Source organism: Microcaecilia unicolor, chromosome 8, assembly GCF_901765095.1.
Source record: "Microcaecilia unicolor chromosome 8, aMicUni1.1, whole genome shotgun sequence".
NCBI lineage: Eukaryota > Metazoa > Chordata > Amphibia > Gymnophiona > Siphonopidae > Microcaecilia > Microcaecilia unicolor.
Window position 1 is genome coordinate 11,138,366 of NC_044038.1, and position 20,408 is coordinate 11,158,773.

General features: G+C 46.9%; 1 protein-coding gene across 1 annotated transcript in view; it reads left to right on the forward strand.

Moving 5' to 3' along the window:
* LOC115475370 (ATP-sensitive inward rectifier potassium channel 12) overlaps nt 1-12,901 on the forward strand; it is a 50,306-nt gene extending 37,405 nt beyond the window's left edge. Inside the window, exon 2 of the mRNA XM_030211025.1 lies at nt 10,973-12,901. Within this exon, the coding sequence (XP_030066885.1) occupies nt 11,120-12,421 (1,302 nt within the window). The 5' untranslated portion in view covers nt 10,973-11,119 and the 3' untranslated portion in view covers nt 12,422-12,901. The remainder of the gene's footprint in view (nt 1-10,972) is intronic.
* Nucleotides 12,902-20,408: the final 7,507 nt, after the last annotated feature.

Consider the following 20,408-nt stretch of genomic DNA (forward strand, 5'->3'; position numbering starts at 1 on the left):
GATAGCACATCACAAATTAAATCCGGAAAATCACATTGTGGAAAGTATATGAATTTATTTGCATTCTGCAGAGGGAAATAACTATTTGATCCCCCACCAACCAGTAAGAGATCTGGCCCCTACAGACCAGGTAGATGCTCCAAATCAACTCGTTACCTGCATGACAGACAGCTGTCGGCAATGGTCACCTGTATGAAAGACACCTGTCCACAGACTCAGTGAATCAGTCAGACTCTAACCTCTACAAAATGGCCAAGAGCAAGGAGCTGTCTAAGGATGTCAGGGACAAGATCATACACCTGCACAAGGCTGGAATGGGCTACAAAACTATCAGTAAGACGCTGGGCGAGAAGGAGACAACTGTTGGTGCCATAGTAAGAAAATGGAAGAAGTACAAAATGACTGTCAATCGACAAAGATCTGGGGCTCCACGCAAAATCTCACCTCGTGGGGTATCCTTGATCATGAGGAAGGTTAGAAATCAGCCTACAACTACAAGGGGGGAACTTGTCAATGATCTCAAGGCAGCTGGGACCACTGTCACCACGAAAACCATTGGTAACACATTACGACATAACGGATTGCAATCCTGCAGTGCCCGCAAGGTCCCCCTGCTCCGGAAGGCACATGTGACGGCCCGTCTGAAGTTTGCCAGTGAACACCTGGATGATGCCGAGAGTGATTGGGAGAAGGTGCTGTGGTCAGATGAGACAAAAATTGAGCTCTTTGGCATGAACTCAACTCGCCGTGTTTGGAGGAAGAGAAATGCTGCCTATGACCCAAAGAACACCGTCCCCACTGTCAAGCATGGAGGTGGAAATGTTATGTTTTGGGGGTGTTTCTCTGCTAAGGGCACAGGACTACTTCACCGCATCAATGGGAGAATGGATGGGACCATGTACCGTACAATTCTGAGTGACAACCTCCTTCCCTCCGCCAGGGCCTTAAAAATGGGTCGTGGCTGGGTCTTCCAGCACGACAATGACCCAAAACATACAGCCAAGGCAACAAAGGAGTGGCTCAGGAAGAAGCACATTAGGGTCATGGAGTGGCCTAGCCAGTCACCAGACCTTAATCCCATTGAAAACTTATGGAGGGAGCTGAAGCTGCGAGTTGCCAAGCGACAGCCCAGCTCTTAATGATTTAGAGATGATCTGCAAAGAGGAGTGGACCAAAATTCCTCCTGACATGTGTGCAAACCTCATCATCAACTACAGAAGACGTCTGACCGCTGTGCTTGCCAACAAGGGTTTTGCCACCAAGTATTAGGTCTTGTTTGCCAGAGGGATTAAATACTTATTTCCCTCTGCAGAATGCAAATAAATTCATATACTTTCCACAATGTGATTTTCCGGATGTAATTTGTGATGTGCTATCTCTCACTGTTACCAATAACCTACCCTTCAATTATGGGCTGCTCATGTCTTTGTCAGTGGGCAAACTTACAAAATCAGCAAGGGATCAAATACTTATTTCCACCACTGTAAATGTGTTAAATAAATAAATAAACTTTCTAAGCGTATTCTGTAAAGTGGTGCGTGTATATTCTGATAGTTGGATCTCAAAGAGGGTGTGGCCACTCATCATTCAACAGGGGCGTAGCCAGACCTTGAGGTGGGAGGGGGCCAGAGCCTAAAGTGCGGGGAGGCACATTTTGGTCCACCGCCGCACTGCCACCCCGTCGCCCCCTCCGCCGCCCTGCCGCTCCCCACCCACTGCTGCCGCTGTACATCTTTGCTGAAGGGGGTCCCCAACCCCCACCAGTTGAAGCCTTCATCCAGCGCTGGTCTCTGACGCTGATGCATTGCTTGTCCTGCGCTCTCTTCCCCTCACTTACAGCATCTCGTTTTAAAATGAAACTGAGCGTGTGTTTCACTAAAATGAGTGCACCGGACCATGAAGGGAACAAAGCAGGCAATGCAGCGGCGCCAGAGACCACCGCTGGACATAGGCTTCAGCTGGTGGGGGTTGGGGACCAAATGTGGAGGGGCCCAGGCCCCCATGGACCCACGTAGCTATGCCACTGATTCAGCTCGCACTTCATGAATGCTCGGTGTCCCTTCAGCTAGCTTCTGCCAGCCAAGAATAATGAATCTTTCCAGGTGTGTTGAAACTGCTCTGCATCCTGACCGGTAGTAATGCACAGTGGCATACTTATACAAGGTGTATGTGTTGCGAAGGCAACTCCTGTCAGACCTGGCTGCCCACCGTACCGTAAAATCATCTCAGCTGCAGTCTTTGCCTGGGCAGCGGCAGCGGCACTCATAGGCTGCCTGCGGCCTGCACTGGTCCGGGACTTCCTCTCTGAACCATTCCGTCCTTCACAAAACAGGAAGTTGCATCAAAAAGGGCAGGATGGTTCAGAGAAGTCCTGATGCAGGCCACAGGCAGCTTATGAGTGAGGGGGGAGATGGGGGCGCATGGAAGAAGCACCCTCTGTAAACATTTCCTGGCTACATCACTGGTAATACAGCTTGCAGTTCTGGCATGGAAGTATTATCAGCATAGATCACTCAGGTTTCCAGTATACACTCTACTGCCAGGCATTAGACTTGTGAGGAAAAGGTGATGTGTCATGAATGCATCCCAAATGCAAGCACCGTGACTGAAGCGAGGTAGGAGTTTACTGCTATTTTTAACTGCCACCTTGCAACAGGAAAAGTGAGCAGAGAGATTATCCAGGAAAGTAACAGACATACCTCAGGGCTTCTCAAACCTGTCTGGTGATCCCCCCATAGCCACTCAGGTTTCCACGATAGCCATGCTAAATATGCATGAGATGAATTTGCACACGGTGGAGATCTGGTATATACAATTACATCTTTTGCTGAATCATGGGTATCCTGAAAACCCAGCTGGCTACAGGATCCCAAGGTCAGGGTTGGAAGTCCCTTGTTAGCCTGTGGAGATGGGCTTCAGTCTGGTTGATGGTATGTCAGGAATGGAGTGAGTTTGCCAGCTGGCTGTCGATATCCCGGCTTCCTCACTTCCCTGCATGGTTTTGGGAATTTGTCTCAAGCATCTAATCACTAAATCTGCAAAGGACTCAAATACAAATCAACCTATGCATCCAGCTTTTCCTACATCAGCACACAACTCTGGAACGCATCACCAAAAGCCGTGAAAACAACGTATGACCACCTAAAGTTCCGGAAATCACCAAAAACTAACCTGTTCAAAAAGGCATACCCTACCGACCCTACTTAAATGCCTGAACCCTGCAACACAACGAAACCAAAGCACGTAATGGACATAGGACAACTCTTCCACTCTACGATTCCACACGAACCTTATTCTACCACAATATCACCTTGTATTTGTTCATACCGGAGTTGGCGAACGCCTTTCCGGTACTATGTAAGCCACATTGAGCCTGCAAATAGGTGGGAAAATGTGGGGTACAAATGTAACAAATAAATAAATAAAATAAAAATCTGGCAAACAGAAAGTTGCTGTTTATACCCAGACTGGTGCGGTTGATCAGGAGTAGCCAAGACCTGTCGCTTCTTCCTCTATAACATTAGCAAAATTCACCCCCTCCTCTCCAAGCACACCACTCGAACTCTCATCCACTCTCTCATTACCTCTCGCCTTGACTACTGCAACCTACTCCTCACCGGCCTCCCACTTAGCCATCTATCCCCCCTTCAGTCCATCCAGAACTCGGCCGCACGTCTTATCTTCCGCCTCAACCGATATACTCATATCACCCCTCTCCTCAAGTCACTTCACTGGCTTCCGATCAGATACCGCATACAGTTCAAACTTCTCCTACTCACCTACAAATGCACTCGATCTGCAGCCCCTCCTTATCTCTCTACTCTCATCTCCCCTTATGTCCCCACCCGTAACCTCCGCTCTCTTGACAAATCCCTCCTTTCAGTACCCTTCTCCACCACCGCCAACTCTAGGCTTCGCCCTTTCTGCCTCGCTTCACCCCATGCTTGGAACAAACTCCCTGAGCCCATACGCCGGGCCCCCCTCCCTACCCATCTTCAAATCATTGCTCAAATCCCACCTCTTCAGTGTCGCCTTCGACACCTAATCACTACACCTCCTCTCAGGAAATCTAAACTACCCCAACTTGACATTTCGTCCTTTAGATTGTAAGCTCTTCTGAGCAGGGACTGTCCTTATTTGTTAATTTGTACAGCGCTGCGTAACCCTAGTAGCGCTCTAGAAATGTTAAGTAGTAGTAGTAGTAGTAGTGACAGGCAAGATCCTGCACATTGACAAACTATAAGGTGGATTTAATGGTAGAGCAGGAAGGAACATTTCTCAGTCCCTTACAGTCCTTTAAGCTGCATGGGAGTCACCCACCCACATTCCCACCAGTAGGCATATTGTGAGGTTTTGCTGGACTCCCTCAAAATTGAAAATGCAATATCGATGCACCAGTCCACCAGTAGGAATGTGTGCGAAGGACACCTGTGCAGCAGAGGGAACATTGGCCACAGTCCCGGTCCTGCATCTGCCACTGCTGTGCTTACCACCAATTCCAACACAAGTATAGCATTGAGAACAAAATCATGGATCACTTTGTCCAGCTGTTGTAAAATATGCATTGGGGGTTTCCTGACATGGCCGTGGGATGTTGTTCTTGTACTGTCTCATGCACAAAAAAACCTTTCTGCTCTCAGATGACCAACTTCAGTATTCAGTTCTGGGTTAATGACAATGGGAGTGGGCTGAGCCATATCCTGCTTCTCCCACGGAGATACCTTGTGATCTTGGGATTATAAGCTCTCCGAGACAGGGCTTACGCCTGTATGTAAAGTGCTGTGCATAACAGATTCAGTATCTAAGTGGTTTACAGAATAAATTTGTAGTATGCTTGAATGTTTTCACTTATATACACTGTCAGCTAGCACATTTGCTTATTTCCGATCTGAGGAAGAAGGGCAACCTTCGAAAGCTAATCAAGAAATGTATTAAGTTATGTCCAATAAAAAAGGTATCATCTTATTTTCTTTTCCATGTTTTATTTGGTTTGATTTCTATAGATTCTACATGGAATGTTGCTATTCCACTAGCAACATTCCATGTAGAAGTCGGCCCTTGTAGATCACCAATGTGGCCGCGCAGGCTTCTGCTTCTGTGAGTCTGACGTCCTGCACGTACGTGCAGGACGTCAGACTCACAGAAACAGAAGCCTGCGCAGCCTTCTAGTGGAATAGCAACATTCCATGTAGAATCTCCAATAGTAGCAACATTCCATGTAGAATCTCCAATGGTATCTATTTTACTGTCATAGTAATGCTTGAATGTTTTCACTTATATACACTGTCAGCTAGCACATTTGCTTATTTCCGATCTGAGGAAGAAGGGCAACCTTCGAAAGCTAATCAAGAAATGTATTAAGTTATGTCCAATAAAAAAGGTATCATCTTATTTTCTTTTCCATGTTTTATTTTGTTTGATTTCTATAGATTCTACATGGAATGTTGCTATTCCACTAGCAACATTCCATGTAGAAGTCGGCCCTTGTAGATCACCAATGTGGCCGCGCAGGCTTCTGCTTCTGTGAGTCTGACGCAGGACGTCAGACTCACAGAAACAGAAGCCTGCGCAGCCTTCTACATGGAATGTTGCTAGTGGAATAGCAACATTCCATGTAGAATCTCCAATAGTAGCAACATTCCATGTAGAACCTCCAATAGCAGCAACATTCCCCTCACCTATCCACACCCATCCTGTTAGAATATCAATGATATGCTTTGATGTCCCCATGCATACCTCCGACCCACCCCCATCCTCCCACCCTGTCAGACTGTCATAGTAATGCTTGAATGTTTTCACTTATATACACTGTCAGCTAGCACATTTGCTTATTTCCGATCTGAGGAAGAAGGGCAACCTTCGAAAGCTAATCAAGAAATGTATTAAGTTATGTCCAATAAAAAAGGTATCATCTTATTTTCTTTTCCATGTTTTATTTGGTTTGATTTCTATAGATTCTACATGGAATGTTGCTATTCCACTAGCAACATTCCATGTAGAAGTCGGCCCTTGTAGATCACCAATGTGGCCGCGCAGGCTTCTGCTTCTGTCAGTCTGACGTCCTGCACGTACGTGCAGGACGTCAGACTCACAGAAACAGAAGCCTGCGCAGCCTTCTACATGGAATGTTGCTAGTGGAATAGCAACATTCCATGTAGAATCTCCAATAGTAGCAACATTCCATGTAGAATCTCCAATGGTATCTATTTTACTGTCATAGTAATGCTTGAATGTTTTCACTTATATACACTGTCAGCTAGCACATTTGCTTATTTCCGATCTGAGGAAGAAGGGCAACCTTCGAAAGCTAATCAAGAAATGTATTAAGTTATGTCCAATAAAAAAGGTATCATCTTATTTTCTTTTCCATGTTTTATTTGGTTTGATTTCTATTGATAACCAGAACAAATTTAAAAAGTGCGTGTGTTAACCATGGCATAAAGGCAAATTTTGAAGAAGGAATGCATGCTGGGGGAGGGGGTGGAGATGTATGTGTGTGCTTATGATGGAATGAGCCAGTGAGTGCATGGGGGTTATATTTGTCAGAGGGGCTGAATGAATGAGTGTCAGGGGCTATTACCAGTGTCAAAAGGACTGAGTGAGTGAGTGGATAGGTAGGTGATAACTGACAGAGGAGTTGAATAAGTGACCAGCTGGAGAAGCAATGAGTAGCAGTGGCCCGAGTGAATGGGTGAATGGGGACTGCAATTGGTGGGGAGGGGTCACAGTGAGTAAGAGCATGAGAGCATAGAATAGTGGAAGGTGCTGAGTGAGTATGGGGGGGATTGTGAGTATTGCATATGGCTGAGGAGTTGAGTAGAGGGCAGTGGCGTAGCCAAGGGTGGGCCTGGGTGGGCCCAAGCCTACCCACTTTGGGCTCAGGCCCACCCAGTAGCAGCATACCTATGATGTGGCTGACAGGGATCTCCAATCCCCACCAGCCCAAAACCTCCCAACAACTGACCCTCCTGCATACCTTGTGAATAGCAGATCTTTGCCTACAGCAAGCAGCGACTGATATGTACTGTTCGCACCAACCGCACAGCCTTCCCTCTTATTCCCACCTATGCATAAACAGGAAGTTGCATCAGTGGGAAGGCTGTGGGGCCAACATGAGCAGTGTGTATTAGTTGCTGCTCACTGTTGGTGAAAATCTGCTATTTAAAAGCTATGCAGGGGAGGGGGGATGTTTGAGAGACTAGATGGCATGCAGGTGAGAGAGGGAGAGACCAAATCACTTGTGGGACAGGGTGGAGTTCTTCTGCCCACCCATCTTGAGCCCAAGCCCACCCATATTTGGGTGTCTGGCTACGCCCTGGTAGAGGGGTGTGTCTGTATGACTCAGCTGTCTCTTCCCCTTTGCAATTCCCTTTCCTCTCTTGACCTTGTGCACTCCCCCTTCTCTCTTTCATCCATCCCTGGCCTAATGGTTAGTGCAGCGGCCTGAGAACAAGGGGAACTGGGTTTAATTCCCACTGCAGCTCCTTGTGGCTCTGGGCAAATCACTTAACCCTCCATTGCCCCTGGTACAAATAAGTACCTGCATATAATATGTAAAATTGCTTTGACTGTTACTACAGAAAGGAGGTATATTAAATCCCACCCCCTTTCCCTTTCTTGTCTTCTCATCTAGCTCCCATTTAAAGCCAAGTGGCTGTGTGTCCACTGACCAGATAACTCTTCAGCTGGGGGGGGGGGGGGGGGGGAACACACCTCTTCAGCATTTCAACATCACCATCCAGCTCCTGTTCTCCTGTTGCACAATCTCTATAATCTCAACCAAAGAGTAGGCACAGCGTTCACTCTAAAATTATTCTAAGGGGGGAAAAAAGTCTCCTATCTTCACCGGGACATGATGAATAATTATCAACACCCAATGTATGGACGAATCCCACTTGTGACTGGTATAATCATTGACAAAACCCCCTACCTACCAAAACATGTGTGTATCTATCTTTTTTATCCAATTTTTAATTTTAATGTTTTAATCCTAATTGTATGTTTCTGTCACACTCCAAATCACATCGTAATTCGATGCAAAACAACCAAAGAGAATGACTAGAAGTTGATGAAGATTCAAAAGCAATGTCACTTATCTGCAAGCTTGTCGGACCCCGATCGGCACCCGTTTCGCAGCTGCTTTCTCAAGGGATATGAGCTAATAATGACATAGTGCTGACATGCGGTACGCTTCTACTGTTTATTACATTGACGGCAGTAGACTATTGGTGAGCTTTTGATGTTTTAACTGAGCATAATCTCTATAGGCATGGGGTATACAATTGCTCTTTAAATCTATGTGTCCCTGGTTCCTGCAAGCTCGATACTATCGTATATAAATTCCAAAACAAAGGTAGAAAATATTACACCTTATGGACAGCAGAGAGAAGTGCAAGTGCTGAGAGATTAAGATCATCTTTGACATCATCCCACCAATTCTATATATGGTGCTCAAAACTGTGCATGCAAATTTGGACACGAGCCAACCGATGTGATACCCGCAAGCGAGCCTTCTCCGGAGTAGCCCCCACACTCTGGAATGCATTGCCTGAAAGGCTCCGCTTAACACAAGACTACCTCTACTTCAGGAAGCAGGTGAAAGCTTAGCTCTTCCACCAAGCCTTTAACGGAAGAAGTAACTAACTTGTTAGTCTCACTCACACACACAAGGATTGTCTCGGGCTGCATATACTGCAGCAGGACATGTTTATCCACTCCTACCCTAGCTGAGATAATATTTAACCATCTCTCTGACCTCACGTGCAACTTTCTTCAAATCAATCACCTTTAGTTTCTAATTCTTCCTACTTTCTTACCCATCTATATGTTCCGTCTTTGCTTATACCCTATGCTGTCTGTTAAAATATTCCATTACGTGTTGTGTTGGCATTGTAAGTAGCAGTGGCATAGCCACAGGTGGGCTTGGGTGGGCCAGGGCCCACCTATTTATGGCTCAGGCCCACCCAACAGTAGCACATGTTCAGTGGTAACTGGTGGGAATCCCAAACTCCACCAGCTGAAGATTTCCCCCTGATGGTAACAAAAACGCTACTCTCCACGACACTGGCACCTGCGCATGCTCAGTTTTCAGTGCATTCCTGCTGCCAAGGTGGAAAGAAGCGTTTTCCCACCAGCTGAGATTTTTTTTTTGGAGGGGGGAAGAACACTTGCTGCCCACCCAATTCTTGCTGAGGCCCACCCAAAATCTGTTGTCTGGCTACGCCCCTGGTAAGTAGTAAATATGCCATACTTTGTATTGTTAGTTGAATATTTTTACTGCTGTAATTGTCTATTGCTCATGTTTGATTTATTCTTACTCTACACCGCCTTGAGTGAATTCCTTCAAAAAAGTGGTAAATAAATCCTAATAAATAAATAAAATAAAATAAATAATTAGCACCCATAATTGGGCATTAACAATCAATTATTGGCACTTGTTGGCAACACATTTGAGTTTATGGGCTCATCTTCCTAGTTGGTATTCTAAAAGCAGGGCCGCCGAGAGCCGGGGCCGGGCCCGGGACAAGGCCGTCCCCAGGCCGCCCCCGGCCCCCACACTTGAGGTCGCGTCACGCCCCCCCATCCGAGGTCGCCGGGCCCCCCCTCCACCCGCTGCCAGTGCCGGGCCCCCTGATCTAACCTGAAGTGCCTTCAACTTCGCAGCAAGCAGCAGGAGGGCAGACCTCTCCTTCCTTCCCTGCCCCGCCCTCGCGGACGTTACGTCAGGCGAGGGCGGGACACGGAAGGAAGGAGTGGCCTGCCCTGCTGCTGCTGCTTGCTGCGAAGATGAAGGCGCTTAAGGTGGTTAGTTGTGGGAGCGACGGAAGGCTTAAGGTTAGTTGTGGGAGCGACAGAAGGGCGGACGGGCCTGACTGCGGCAGCGCCGGGCCCCCCCCCCGGAGGCCTGGGCCTGGGGACTTTTGTCCCCCCTGTTCCCCCCCTCTCGGCGGCCCTGTCTACAAGATGTAGGCGTAAATTTGTAAGCGTGTCTCCGAAAAAGGGGTGTGGCCATGGGAGTGGGGCATTCCTAGAATTTGCAGATAGTACTATAGAATATGGCAGATCCGCATCCAATCTACGCGTGAGGATTTACACCAGGTTTCAGTTGGTGCAAATCCTTGGGCGCGGATCGCGGAACTAAGCAGTCAACTCGGAGCGCCGTTTATAGAATAGCACTTAGCACTCATTTTTTTTTCAACGCTCAGATTTGGGTGTCATGTACTGGATTTAGCCCCCCTGCTTCTGAAATTATGCAGTCTACTTTCATGTTGTGATTTTTTTTGTGTGTGTGTTTATGGTAATTTCATTTGTTTGTTTTTTTATTGTTATTTATATGGTATGATTGTATTTTACTTTTCTGTAAACTGTTTTGAATTACTTGTGAATTGTTATAAATAAATCTTATCTTAGGTTTATGCCTGTCATGGTATTTGCAAAACTAGAGGCTGACCGAATTTCGGTTTTGATTTCTGTTATGGTGCCGAAACTGGCCCCAAATCCTTTTTCTGCTCAGTTACGGCCAAAAGGCTACGACCATGTTTTCAGTTTCAAATGGAACTGACACTGTCACCCCAGGTCTCTCTCCTCCTATTACAGAATATACTGCCTGCACATTTCTGTGCTCCAAGTGATGACTCAGCACTTCTTGGCATTGAATCCTATCTACAGGCATTCGGCCTCCTCACCGTTCGACACTATGGAAATGTGCCGTTACGATGCCATCCAGCTAACTGTGCAATCTGTATTTTAGAGTTGTAATGCATAATAAGACCTCCCTATTCTTACTGTACACCGCCTTAGTGAATTCTTTCAAAAAAGCGATAAATAAATCCTAATAAATAAATAAAAATAAAATAAACTCTTTATCTGTTATAATTTATAGCCCAATCTGCCTTCCGTATATACAGTTATTGAGTTTTCAAATATTCCAACGCTGTATATCAAAACTAAATATTCTGTCTTTGTATTACAGGTTTGTTCTGTGGATCTGTTGGTTGAACTATTAACAGAGACCATAAGGCTTTGGACTTCCCTTCTACAACAGCATTATCTGCAGGTTGGGCATACAGAAAACAAAAATAATAAAAAGAAGAAGTCAGAGGACGTCAGAAACCGTCCCATGCTTCACATGGGTATGAACACAGGTCTGATCAACCCCTACAGCATAGTATCCTCTGACGAAGGCGGGCTTCGGTTGGCCAACATGCCAGGTGTCAACGGTTTTGGCAATGGTAAAATTCACACCAGAAGGAAATGTCGAAACAGGTTTGTAAAGAAGAACGGTCAGTGCAACGTTCAGTTCACGAACATGGATGAAAAGTCCCAAAGATACATAGCAGACATGTTCACGACTTGTGTTGACATTCGTTGGAGGTACATGTTCTTGATTTTCTCCCTGGTTTTCTTGTTATCCTGGTTATTTTTTGGGCTGTTTTTCTGGCTGATTGCACTTGTCCATGGAGACCTAGAAAATCCTTCTGGAGACGAGAACTTCCAACCCTGTGTTCTTCATGTTAATGGTTTTATAGCTGCTTTCTTGTTCTCCATTGAAACTCAAACCACTATAGGCTATGGATTTCGTTGTGTGACAGAGGAATGTCCAATAGCCATTTTTATGGTGGTTTTTCAGTCCATTGTGGGTTGTATTATAGACTCTTTTATGATTGGTGCAATAATGGCAAAAATGGCCAGACCCAAGAAAAGGGCACAAACTCTACTTTTTAGCCATCATGCTGTGATAGCTATGAGAGATGGAAAGCTCTGCTTAATGTGGAGAGTGGGGAACCTTAGAAAAAGCCACATTGTAGAAGCCCATGTAAGAGCTCAGCTCATTAAGCCTAGAATCACAGAAGAAGGGGAATATATACCTCTCGATCAAATAGACATCAATGTTGGATTCGATAAAGGCTTGGACCGTATATTCTTGGTTTCTCCAATTACTATTCTTCATGAAATAGATGAGGAAAGTCCATTATTTGGAATTAGCATGCAGGACTTGGAATCATCAGACTTTGAAATTGTGGTCATACTTGAAGGCATGGTCGAAGCCACAGCCATGACGGCACAAGCTCGGAGTTCGTACTTGGCCAGCGAAATCCTGTGGGGTCACCGTTTTGAGCCTGTCTTGTTTGAAGAGAAAAACCAATACAAAATTGACTATTCCCACTTTCACAAAACCTACGAAGTTCCGTCAACCCCACGGTGCTGTGCCAAGGACCTGGTAGAAAACAAATTCTTGCCTCCCAACACCAACTCCTTCTGTTATGAGAATGAGCTGGCCTTCATGAGCCGAGATGAGGATGAGGATGACGACGACAGAGACTTGGACGAACTGAGCCCAGACAGCCGACACGAATATGACAGACTGCAGGCAACGATAGCACTGGACCAGAGGTCATACAGAAGGGAGTCAGAGATTTGACCTTTGGCGACCTATTTTGTGTGATTTTTGCTCTTGTTTTAATTTCCCTGCAACCTCTACAAATTATGCAGAACAATACAAGTGCCATAGAAATGTCTCAGAATTAATGTTAGTTTTCGTTTTAAGTTCAATGCAATAAGCCCAGAATGGTCTTCAGTGGTATCTGTGGGCCGTAAAGCGAACTTGGTGTTGACAGAAGGTTCCAAATTGCTGAAAGCTGATTCAGATCATTAAATCGCAGGACCTGATACATCATGGCATAATTTGCATACAGAGCTGTTTCAGTTATTTGAAACTTGAATATCTGTAGCAAGCTGGGAGACCATTGGAAAGGAATGTGACAAAGAAATGAAAAGGGAACCCAAGAATAGAACTGAGGGACTGAGTCGTGGATTTTGAATTAAAATGGCCATATCAGATTCCTCTTCCAATAAAAAATAAGGGGCCCTTTTACTAAGCCACGTAAGCGTCTACGCGCGCCAAAATGGAGTTATCGCACTGCTGCCGAATGACTCTTGCGGTAATTTCATTTTTGCCGCGCGTCCGATGCGCACATCCAAAATATTTCGGATGCGCGCCAAGTGGCATGTGGCGCACGTAGGTCATTGCCGCCTGGTTACCGTGTGAAACTTGACCGCTAGGTCAATGGCTGGCGGTAAAGTCGCAGACCCGAAATGGACACGAGGCAATTTTGATTTTGCCGCACGTCCATTTTTGGCAAAAAAATGTTTTAAAAAGCCTTTTTTTACAGGCGCGCTGAAAAATGGATCAGTGCCCGCTCAAAACCCACATCTACACTACCACAAGCCATTTATCAGCACACCTTAGCAAAAGGACCCCTAAACGTATTAACTTATGACAAAGTTCTGGTAGTTAAAGTACTCCTGGAGGTTGTGATACTAAGGTACCGTGACCTCCAAGGATTTAAGAGGAAGGGAGAGCCATTTATTAACATCACTTAGGTAATCTGGGATTGTTTACAAAAAGTATTTGAACTGAACCAACAAAATCATGGATATAATGGTATAACCAGAAAGGCTTTCCATGTTGACTTCTAGCGTTCAGTACCTACCACCAAGTAGCATTAAAAAAATCAGTAATGCCTAGATCAACTGCTCCATCTAAAGCCTCACAACTGAGATAGGAGGGGGGTTTCCTGCAGTAGGTCACCATAGAACAACCTACGATGCTCAAGATCAGTCTCTGCTATAGACAACCCCATATTTAGAAGACCGGGGAGGGGGGGAGGGAAGGAGCGCTGGGGACACAGTAAGATCACAGCTCATTTAGTGGCCATTTTACTCAGCTGCGGTAAAAGGGACCCTGCGCTAACGGTGGTGGCTGTTTTTGCCGCAGCAAGTAAAAAAGGCTGAAAAAAAGAAATGGCCGTGTGGTAAGTTCGCACTTGCCAAGTGGTCATTTCGGAGGTAAGCATTTACCGCCAGTTGCTGAGCGTTTGCACTTTCCAAAGCTATGGTGGTCGTTCGATATGATATGCCTCAATACTGCACAGGGAGCAGGTATATAACAGCATCTGGGCAAGGCCGCCAAGAGACTGAGTCGGGCCCGGGGGCAAGACCGCCCCCCGGAGCCCCGTCACCATCCTCCCCGAGGCCCCGCCGCCGCCGCCCCTCCCGAGGCCGCCACCCCCCTGAGGCCGCCCCCGCCCCCCAAATCGCTATTCAGGCCACCGGCGCTGCAGTCCCCAGTCTCCACCTGCCCACCCTCAGCCCCGTCGACAGCCCCCCTCCGTCCGCCAGCGGGGCCCCTGCATTCAAATTGATTCGGCAGCACCTCACCTTCGCGTGAAAGAGCTGCGGCAGATCGCCTCCCTTCGGGCCTTCCCTCCCTGTGTCCCGCCCGCGCGGAAACAGGAAGTTACATCAGACGAGGGTGGGACACAGGGAGGGAAGGCCCGAAAAGAGGTGATCCGCCACTGTGCTTTCACACGGCGTCAGAGGTGAGGCGCTGCTGAATCGATTTGAATGCAGGGGGCCCAGTGGCGGACGGAGATGGGCTGTCGATGGAGCCAAGGGCGGGCGGGTGAGACCGGGGACTGCAGCGCCAGGCCCCCCTTGGAGGCCCGGGGAATTTTGTTCCCCTTGCCCCCCCTCTCAGCGGCCCTGCATCTGCACACCTGGACTCCATTACTAGAGTAAACCTGAACTAGTGTGCCTAAATGTAGGGAAGCCATTTACACCACATCAACGGTAGGTGTAAATCAGGGGTGTAGCTACATGGGGCCAGGGGGCATGGGCCCCCGTAGATTTGGCCCTGGCCTCTCCCACCGCCAACCCTCCCCCGCCGCCATCAGGTGCCTTTGCTGGCAGGGGTCCCTAACCCCCGGCAGCCGAAGTCCTCTTCTCCGGTGCGGCTGCGTTGCTGATCTGCAAGGGCAGGCTTCTGTTTCTGTGGGTCTGACGACTCCAGCGCGGCCGCATTGCTGATCTGCAAGGGCAGGCTTCTATTTCTGTGAGTATGACGTCCTGCACGTTGTACGTGAAGGATGTCAGACTCACAGAAACAGAAGCCTGCCCTTGCAGATCAGCAACGCTGCCGTGCCGGAGAAAAGGACTTCGGCTGGCGGGGTTTGGGGACCCCTGCCAGCAAAGGTACCTGACGGCGGCGGAGGGGGAGGGTTGGCAGCGGCGGGAAGAGGGGGTCGAAAGGGTTGGCGCTGGGGGGGGGTCAAAGGTGGTGGTGGTGGCGGGGAGGTCAAAAATGGTGGTGGTGGGGGGGTGTAAAAATGGCGGCGTTAGAAGGGGGGCTAAAATGTGCCCCCTCACCTCGGGCTCTGGACCCCCCTCCCGTTGAAGTTTAGCTACGCCCCTGGTGTAAATGGATGCATCTAGGTGCTGGTGTCGCATGCAACTCCTAAGTTGCATGTACAAATGGCAGCCCCATTCATCTCCCCCTCCCCCAAGATGTGCCTATAGGTATTCCCCTTGCAGTTATGCACTACAGCCCACGCACCCTGATAGAATAGCTTACTGCACTTACACGTGTAAATCACACTTTTCGGAGCACATGTCCATGCAAGGTGCGCTTAACTGCAGACACACGGTTCTAGAAATGCCTTTCACATGCTCAGTGGAACCATTAATGAATTAAACAGGATCAGGGGTGGACTGACCATACAGGCAACCGGGCAGTGCCCGAGGGCCCAGAAGGTCTGGGGGACCCAGTGCCTCTCCCCCTGCAAACTACAGCCCCCTCCCAAGGTCTACTTTGAAGGGTCCTGGTGGTCTACTGGCCTTTTCAAAGACAGGAAGGAACCCCACTCTTTCCTGCCTGCTGCGCAGCTCTGTCCGAGTGTCCAGCACCGCCACGTCTTCAAAATGGCTGCAGAGACCTGCGAGACTGCTGCAGGAAGTCTCGGTAGCCATTAAGAAGAGGTGGCGGCACTGGGTAGAGCAGCGGCGGCAGGCAGGAAAGAGTAGGGGTTTTTTTTCTTTCTCCCCCTCCCCCCAAAGAAGCCACTAGACCACCAGGGGCTCTTCAAGGTAGGTCCGGGTGTGGGAGGGGGGGCTGTAGTGTGCAGGAAGTGCTGAAAACAAAGGTGAAGGGCAGCAGTGGGGGTCTTGGGGGGGGGCCAATTACCCCTCTGCCCTGGGGTCCAGATCACTGCCAGTCCGTCCCTGAGCAGGATCTTTCTTAATTCAGTTTTCTCAAGTTCACAGCCCCCGTTTCTAATAATCAGGTTTTGTTCAGGTTGCTTTAAACACGGACTGCTATTGAAGTGACACCGATGGACCTTGACACCATTGGTTTCCCATTTCTTCAGGAAAAGGTTACAGATTACTTGAAACGAATGATGAAGGGAAAATGGGTTCCATATAGGGTTTTTTTTAAAACCTGTTTTCTATCACAAACAAATGCACTTTAGATGTAAGTTTCCAAAAAAGTAAGAGGAAAAAGTCAGCTCGCTTTCTGGAATGTCTTCAAATGTAAGCGGTGTTTCTTTGGAAACTCAAATGTTCCTCAGCAGCGGCAACTTTTTCCACCCTCCAGGCCTTAATACTATTGTTTTTCCGACCGGGCATTTGAGTCAATATAAAATTTCTGGCTTAAAAACGTAGGTCTGTACATAGTTTACAGATTTTGTACCTTTTGTCTGAATGAAGTCAATGATGGGAATGTAAAGAATACATTTGTATTGCTTTTAAAAGAAACCCTACTTGTCATGCACCTTGCAGATTTCGGATGTGCATGTGTTAATAATCACCCTGTAGGCCTCGTTCAGGGGCCCTTTTACTAAGCTGCGTAGGCGCTTATGCGCGCCCAATGGCGTGCCAAATTGGAATTACCACCTGGTTACCATATGGCCCTAGCAGTAATTTCAATTTTGGCGCACATCTGAAAAAAGTTTTTCATTTTCTGACACGCGGCAGCTACGCGCGTCAAGCGGCATTTGACGCGCGTAGACCATTACCGCCTGGTTACCACGTGAGACTTTACAGCTAGGTAAATGGCTTCCAGTAAGGTCTCAGACCCAAAATGGATGCGCGGCAATTTTCATTTTGCTGCGTGTCCATTTTTGGCAAAAAATTTTAAAAAGGCATTTCTTTTGTAGGTGCGCTAAAAATATAATTCTGCACACGCCCAAAACACATGTCTACACTACCACAGGCCATTTTTCAGCGCATCTTAGTAAAAGGACCCCGCAAAGAGGACTTTTTCTCATTCAGGGCAGTGGCATAGCCAAGGGTGGGCCTGGGTGGGCCCGAGCCTACCCACTTTGGGCTCAGGCCCACCCAGTAGCAGCATACCTATGATGTGGCTGGCAGGGATCCCCAAGCCCCACCAGTTGAAAACTCCCAACAACTGTCCCTCCTGCATACCTTGTGAATAGCAGATCTTTGCCTACAGCCAGCAGCGACTGATACATACTATCTGGACCAGCCCCACAGCCTTCCCTCTGACGTATTCCCGCCTATGCGGAAACAGGAAGTTGCGTCAGTGGGAAGGCTGTGGGGCCAACATGAGCAGTGTGTATTAGTTGCTGCTCGCTGCCGGTGAAAATCTGCTATTTAAAAGCTATGTGGGGGAGGGGGGATGTTTGAGAGACTATATGGCATGCGGGTGAGAGAGGGAGAGACCAAATCACTTGTGGGACAGGGTGGAGTTCTTCTGCCCACCCATCCTGAGCCCAGGCCCACCCACAATTGGGTGTCTGGCTACGCCCCTGATTCAGTGTCCACAGAAAATCTCTACTGAATAAAGCCCCAGGGTTTGGACTCTGTAAGCTTCTTACATTGAGGGGGTCTTTTACTAAAGCTTAGCTCCAGTTATCCAGAGCAGGGCCCATTTTATTCCGATGAGCTGCAAATAACTCGAGCTAAGCTTTAGTAAAAGACCCGTCAGTTCCGTGCTCGGAACAGTGTCAACAATTTGCCCACATGCATTGGATCTGGTTGGTTTTCGTATGGATTATGATGTCATAAATGATGTCATAGCAAAAACAAACGGTCAAGCCAACAGTGCAACTCGAAGCAACGGCTAAACAAATCACTTTTCTTTCTTTGTATATTTTGTAGGGTCTTTATGCAGACGGTCACAAGTCATTCTTAACCCAGAAGGCGCAAATATTTGTGGAGGGTAATAGGATAACAGGGTATTTTGGCCGGAAAGAGGTAGATCGGTTGCACCTTTTTACTAAAGCCTAACCTGTTCCAAAACATGGATATTTGCTAGGAAATAGATTTTTTTTTTTTTTTTTTTTTGTAACAATCAAAATGTTTTCTCACGCTTCTAAAATATTTATGTGTAGCAAAAGGAAGTTATCTGTTTAGATCTTGCTTCAGATGTCCCTGCTGGATTATGACTGTTTTCTTGCTGCTTATTGGGATCTCAGATTCTTGATATGTGACATCACAAACAGCACGAACCAATCAGATCCATTCTGAATGATCTCTGCTCAGGACACGTCTGCTCACAGGGATCAGGGGAAACAGCTTGAAGCAGTTCTATTGTCGCAACAATGTTACAAGTTTGCACCAAACTATCATTTTGAGAACTGCAAATTCACAGAATGCAGAGTCGTGGCAGTGGAAGGGGGGGGGGGGGGGTCCAGATTTATTTTAAGCCTGTGCACCAGTTCACCTTAATATCCTCCAAACAGCAGGATTAAATTAACAGTTGAAGGCTTTATTAAGGATTCTTCCCAACCACTGATCCTCCTCAGTCAAAGCCAATTAAAATGTGATTTCTTGCATGCAGAAAAATGTTTGTGTGTATATGAATAACATGTTCCCTGCTCGAGGACCTGGACAAGGTTCACGTGGTCCAGCATAAAAAGAAGTGTTACTCTTAAAAGCAATAGTTCACACAGCTGGTAAACAATTGGTATGTAAAATAACTTGAGCACAGTTAGACTTATCTTATGATCAAACCAAAGTAAAACTCATTCCTTAATTTTGCCTCGTAACAAATCTATTTTGACTCCCTGAAAGGAAACAGATAAATTATCAGGGGGAAAACCACGTTTAATAATTCAGTCTCAGGCAATGCACAATCGTGGCCATGGTTAGGTTCTCCTCCTAGGTCCATTTATTTTCTGCTGGTCCATATTTGTACAAGTACGCATGCAATCACATACAGCCCTCTTTGCATTTTCCTTTACCCCGTAAGGTTTAAATGATATCAGGTGAATTCCCACCCGGACAGTTCCCACCCACCAATTCCCCCCGAGACAATTCCTTCCTAGGACAGTTCCCCCCCAGGACAATTTCCCCCCCAGGACTTCCCCACCCCCCAGCATTTTTTTTTTACTGATCGTAGCTTCTTTCTTGTATTGGGTCCCATAAGTCTTGGTAATTTGCTATAAATTGCGATCAATGAGTCACTTTGAGGGGCTAAATTAGGGTGAAACCTAGTTTGGGGGTGTGTGGGGGGGGGCATTGCCCTCCCCCCACATGAACTGCAGTTTGTATTTATCTATTTATTTATTTATGACATTTAGATCCCAGATTAAACATGAATTTGGTTGAAACCTAGATTGGGGTGGGGGTGGGGGGCATTGCCTCCCCCCCACACAAACTGCATGTCTGGAAGGGGAAAGGGATGCATAAAAGATAATGTTATGGAGGATGTGAAGGGGTTCTGGCCCCCCACCCCAAAACAATCTGGAAGAGGAAAGGGAGGGAGATTACTTGCCCTAGTGTGTTTTGCATTTTTGGGGTCATGGGTGGGAATTGTCCTCCTTGGTGTGGTGGGAATTTGTGCAGATGGGAATTGTCGGGTGGGAACTGTCCGGTGGGAACTGTCCAGATGAAAACTGACCTAGAACAGTTTACATTTGCCTTAAGACTTTCTTCAGTGTATGAGGATTGGATTATAAATTGATTGGAAACCAATTCTGAATGCATGAAAGTAGCAGGAAGGTGAAGAGTCCATGACAGCCGCTAGCAATGTTTAAGAAGGGTCTTTCCAGTCAAGGCAGGTCTTGAAAGTAGGGATGAGCTGTCATTTGTAATGACATGGAAAGTGTCAACGATATATCCCATGTTGCACATCGTTAACGAACAAAAATAGAAACTCCGTGGCGTTTTGTGGGGTTTTTCTGTTTGACGACGATAATAGGATGCACTCTTTGTGAAGAATGCATGTAATGCGTGAACCGTTGCACAGGCCCAAATTATTCAGGAAGGCGTGTATAATATTTGCAAAGTGTGCGGACTGTTGGAAAGAGGGCACAAGCACAAGAACACACATCCTTGAACAAAATGAAAATAAAGCCTAACCAAAGCAAACGAAAATGAACAATGCTGCAAATGACACAGGAAATGAAAGCAAACAAACATTTGTGGGCTGCCTATTGGCTGCACTTTTAGGAGGGACGTTATCAACATGGCAGATTATTTTACTGTTAACTTGGGTTATTTGTGACTAGGTCTCATTGCATAAAATAGGACCTGTGTTATGTATGACTTGCACAAATAAACACATTTTTTTAAAAATGTAAAATCCAATAAAGTTAAAACAAAAC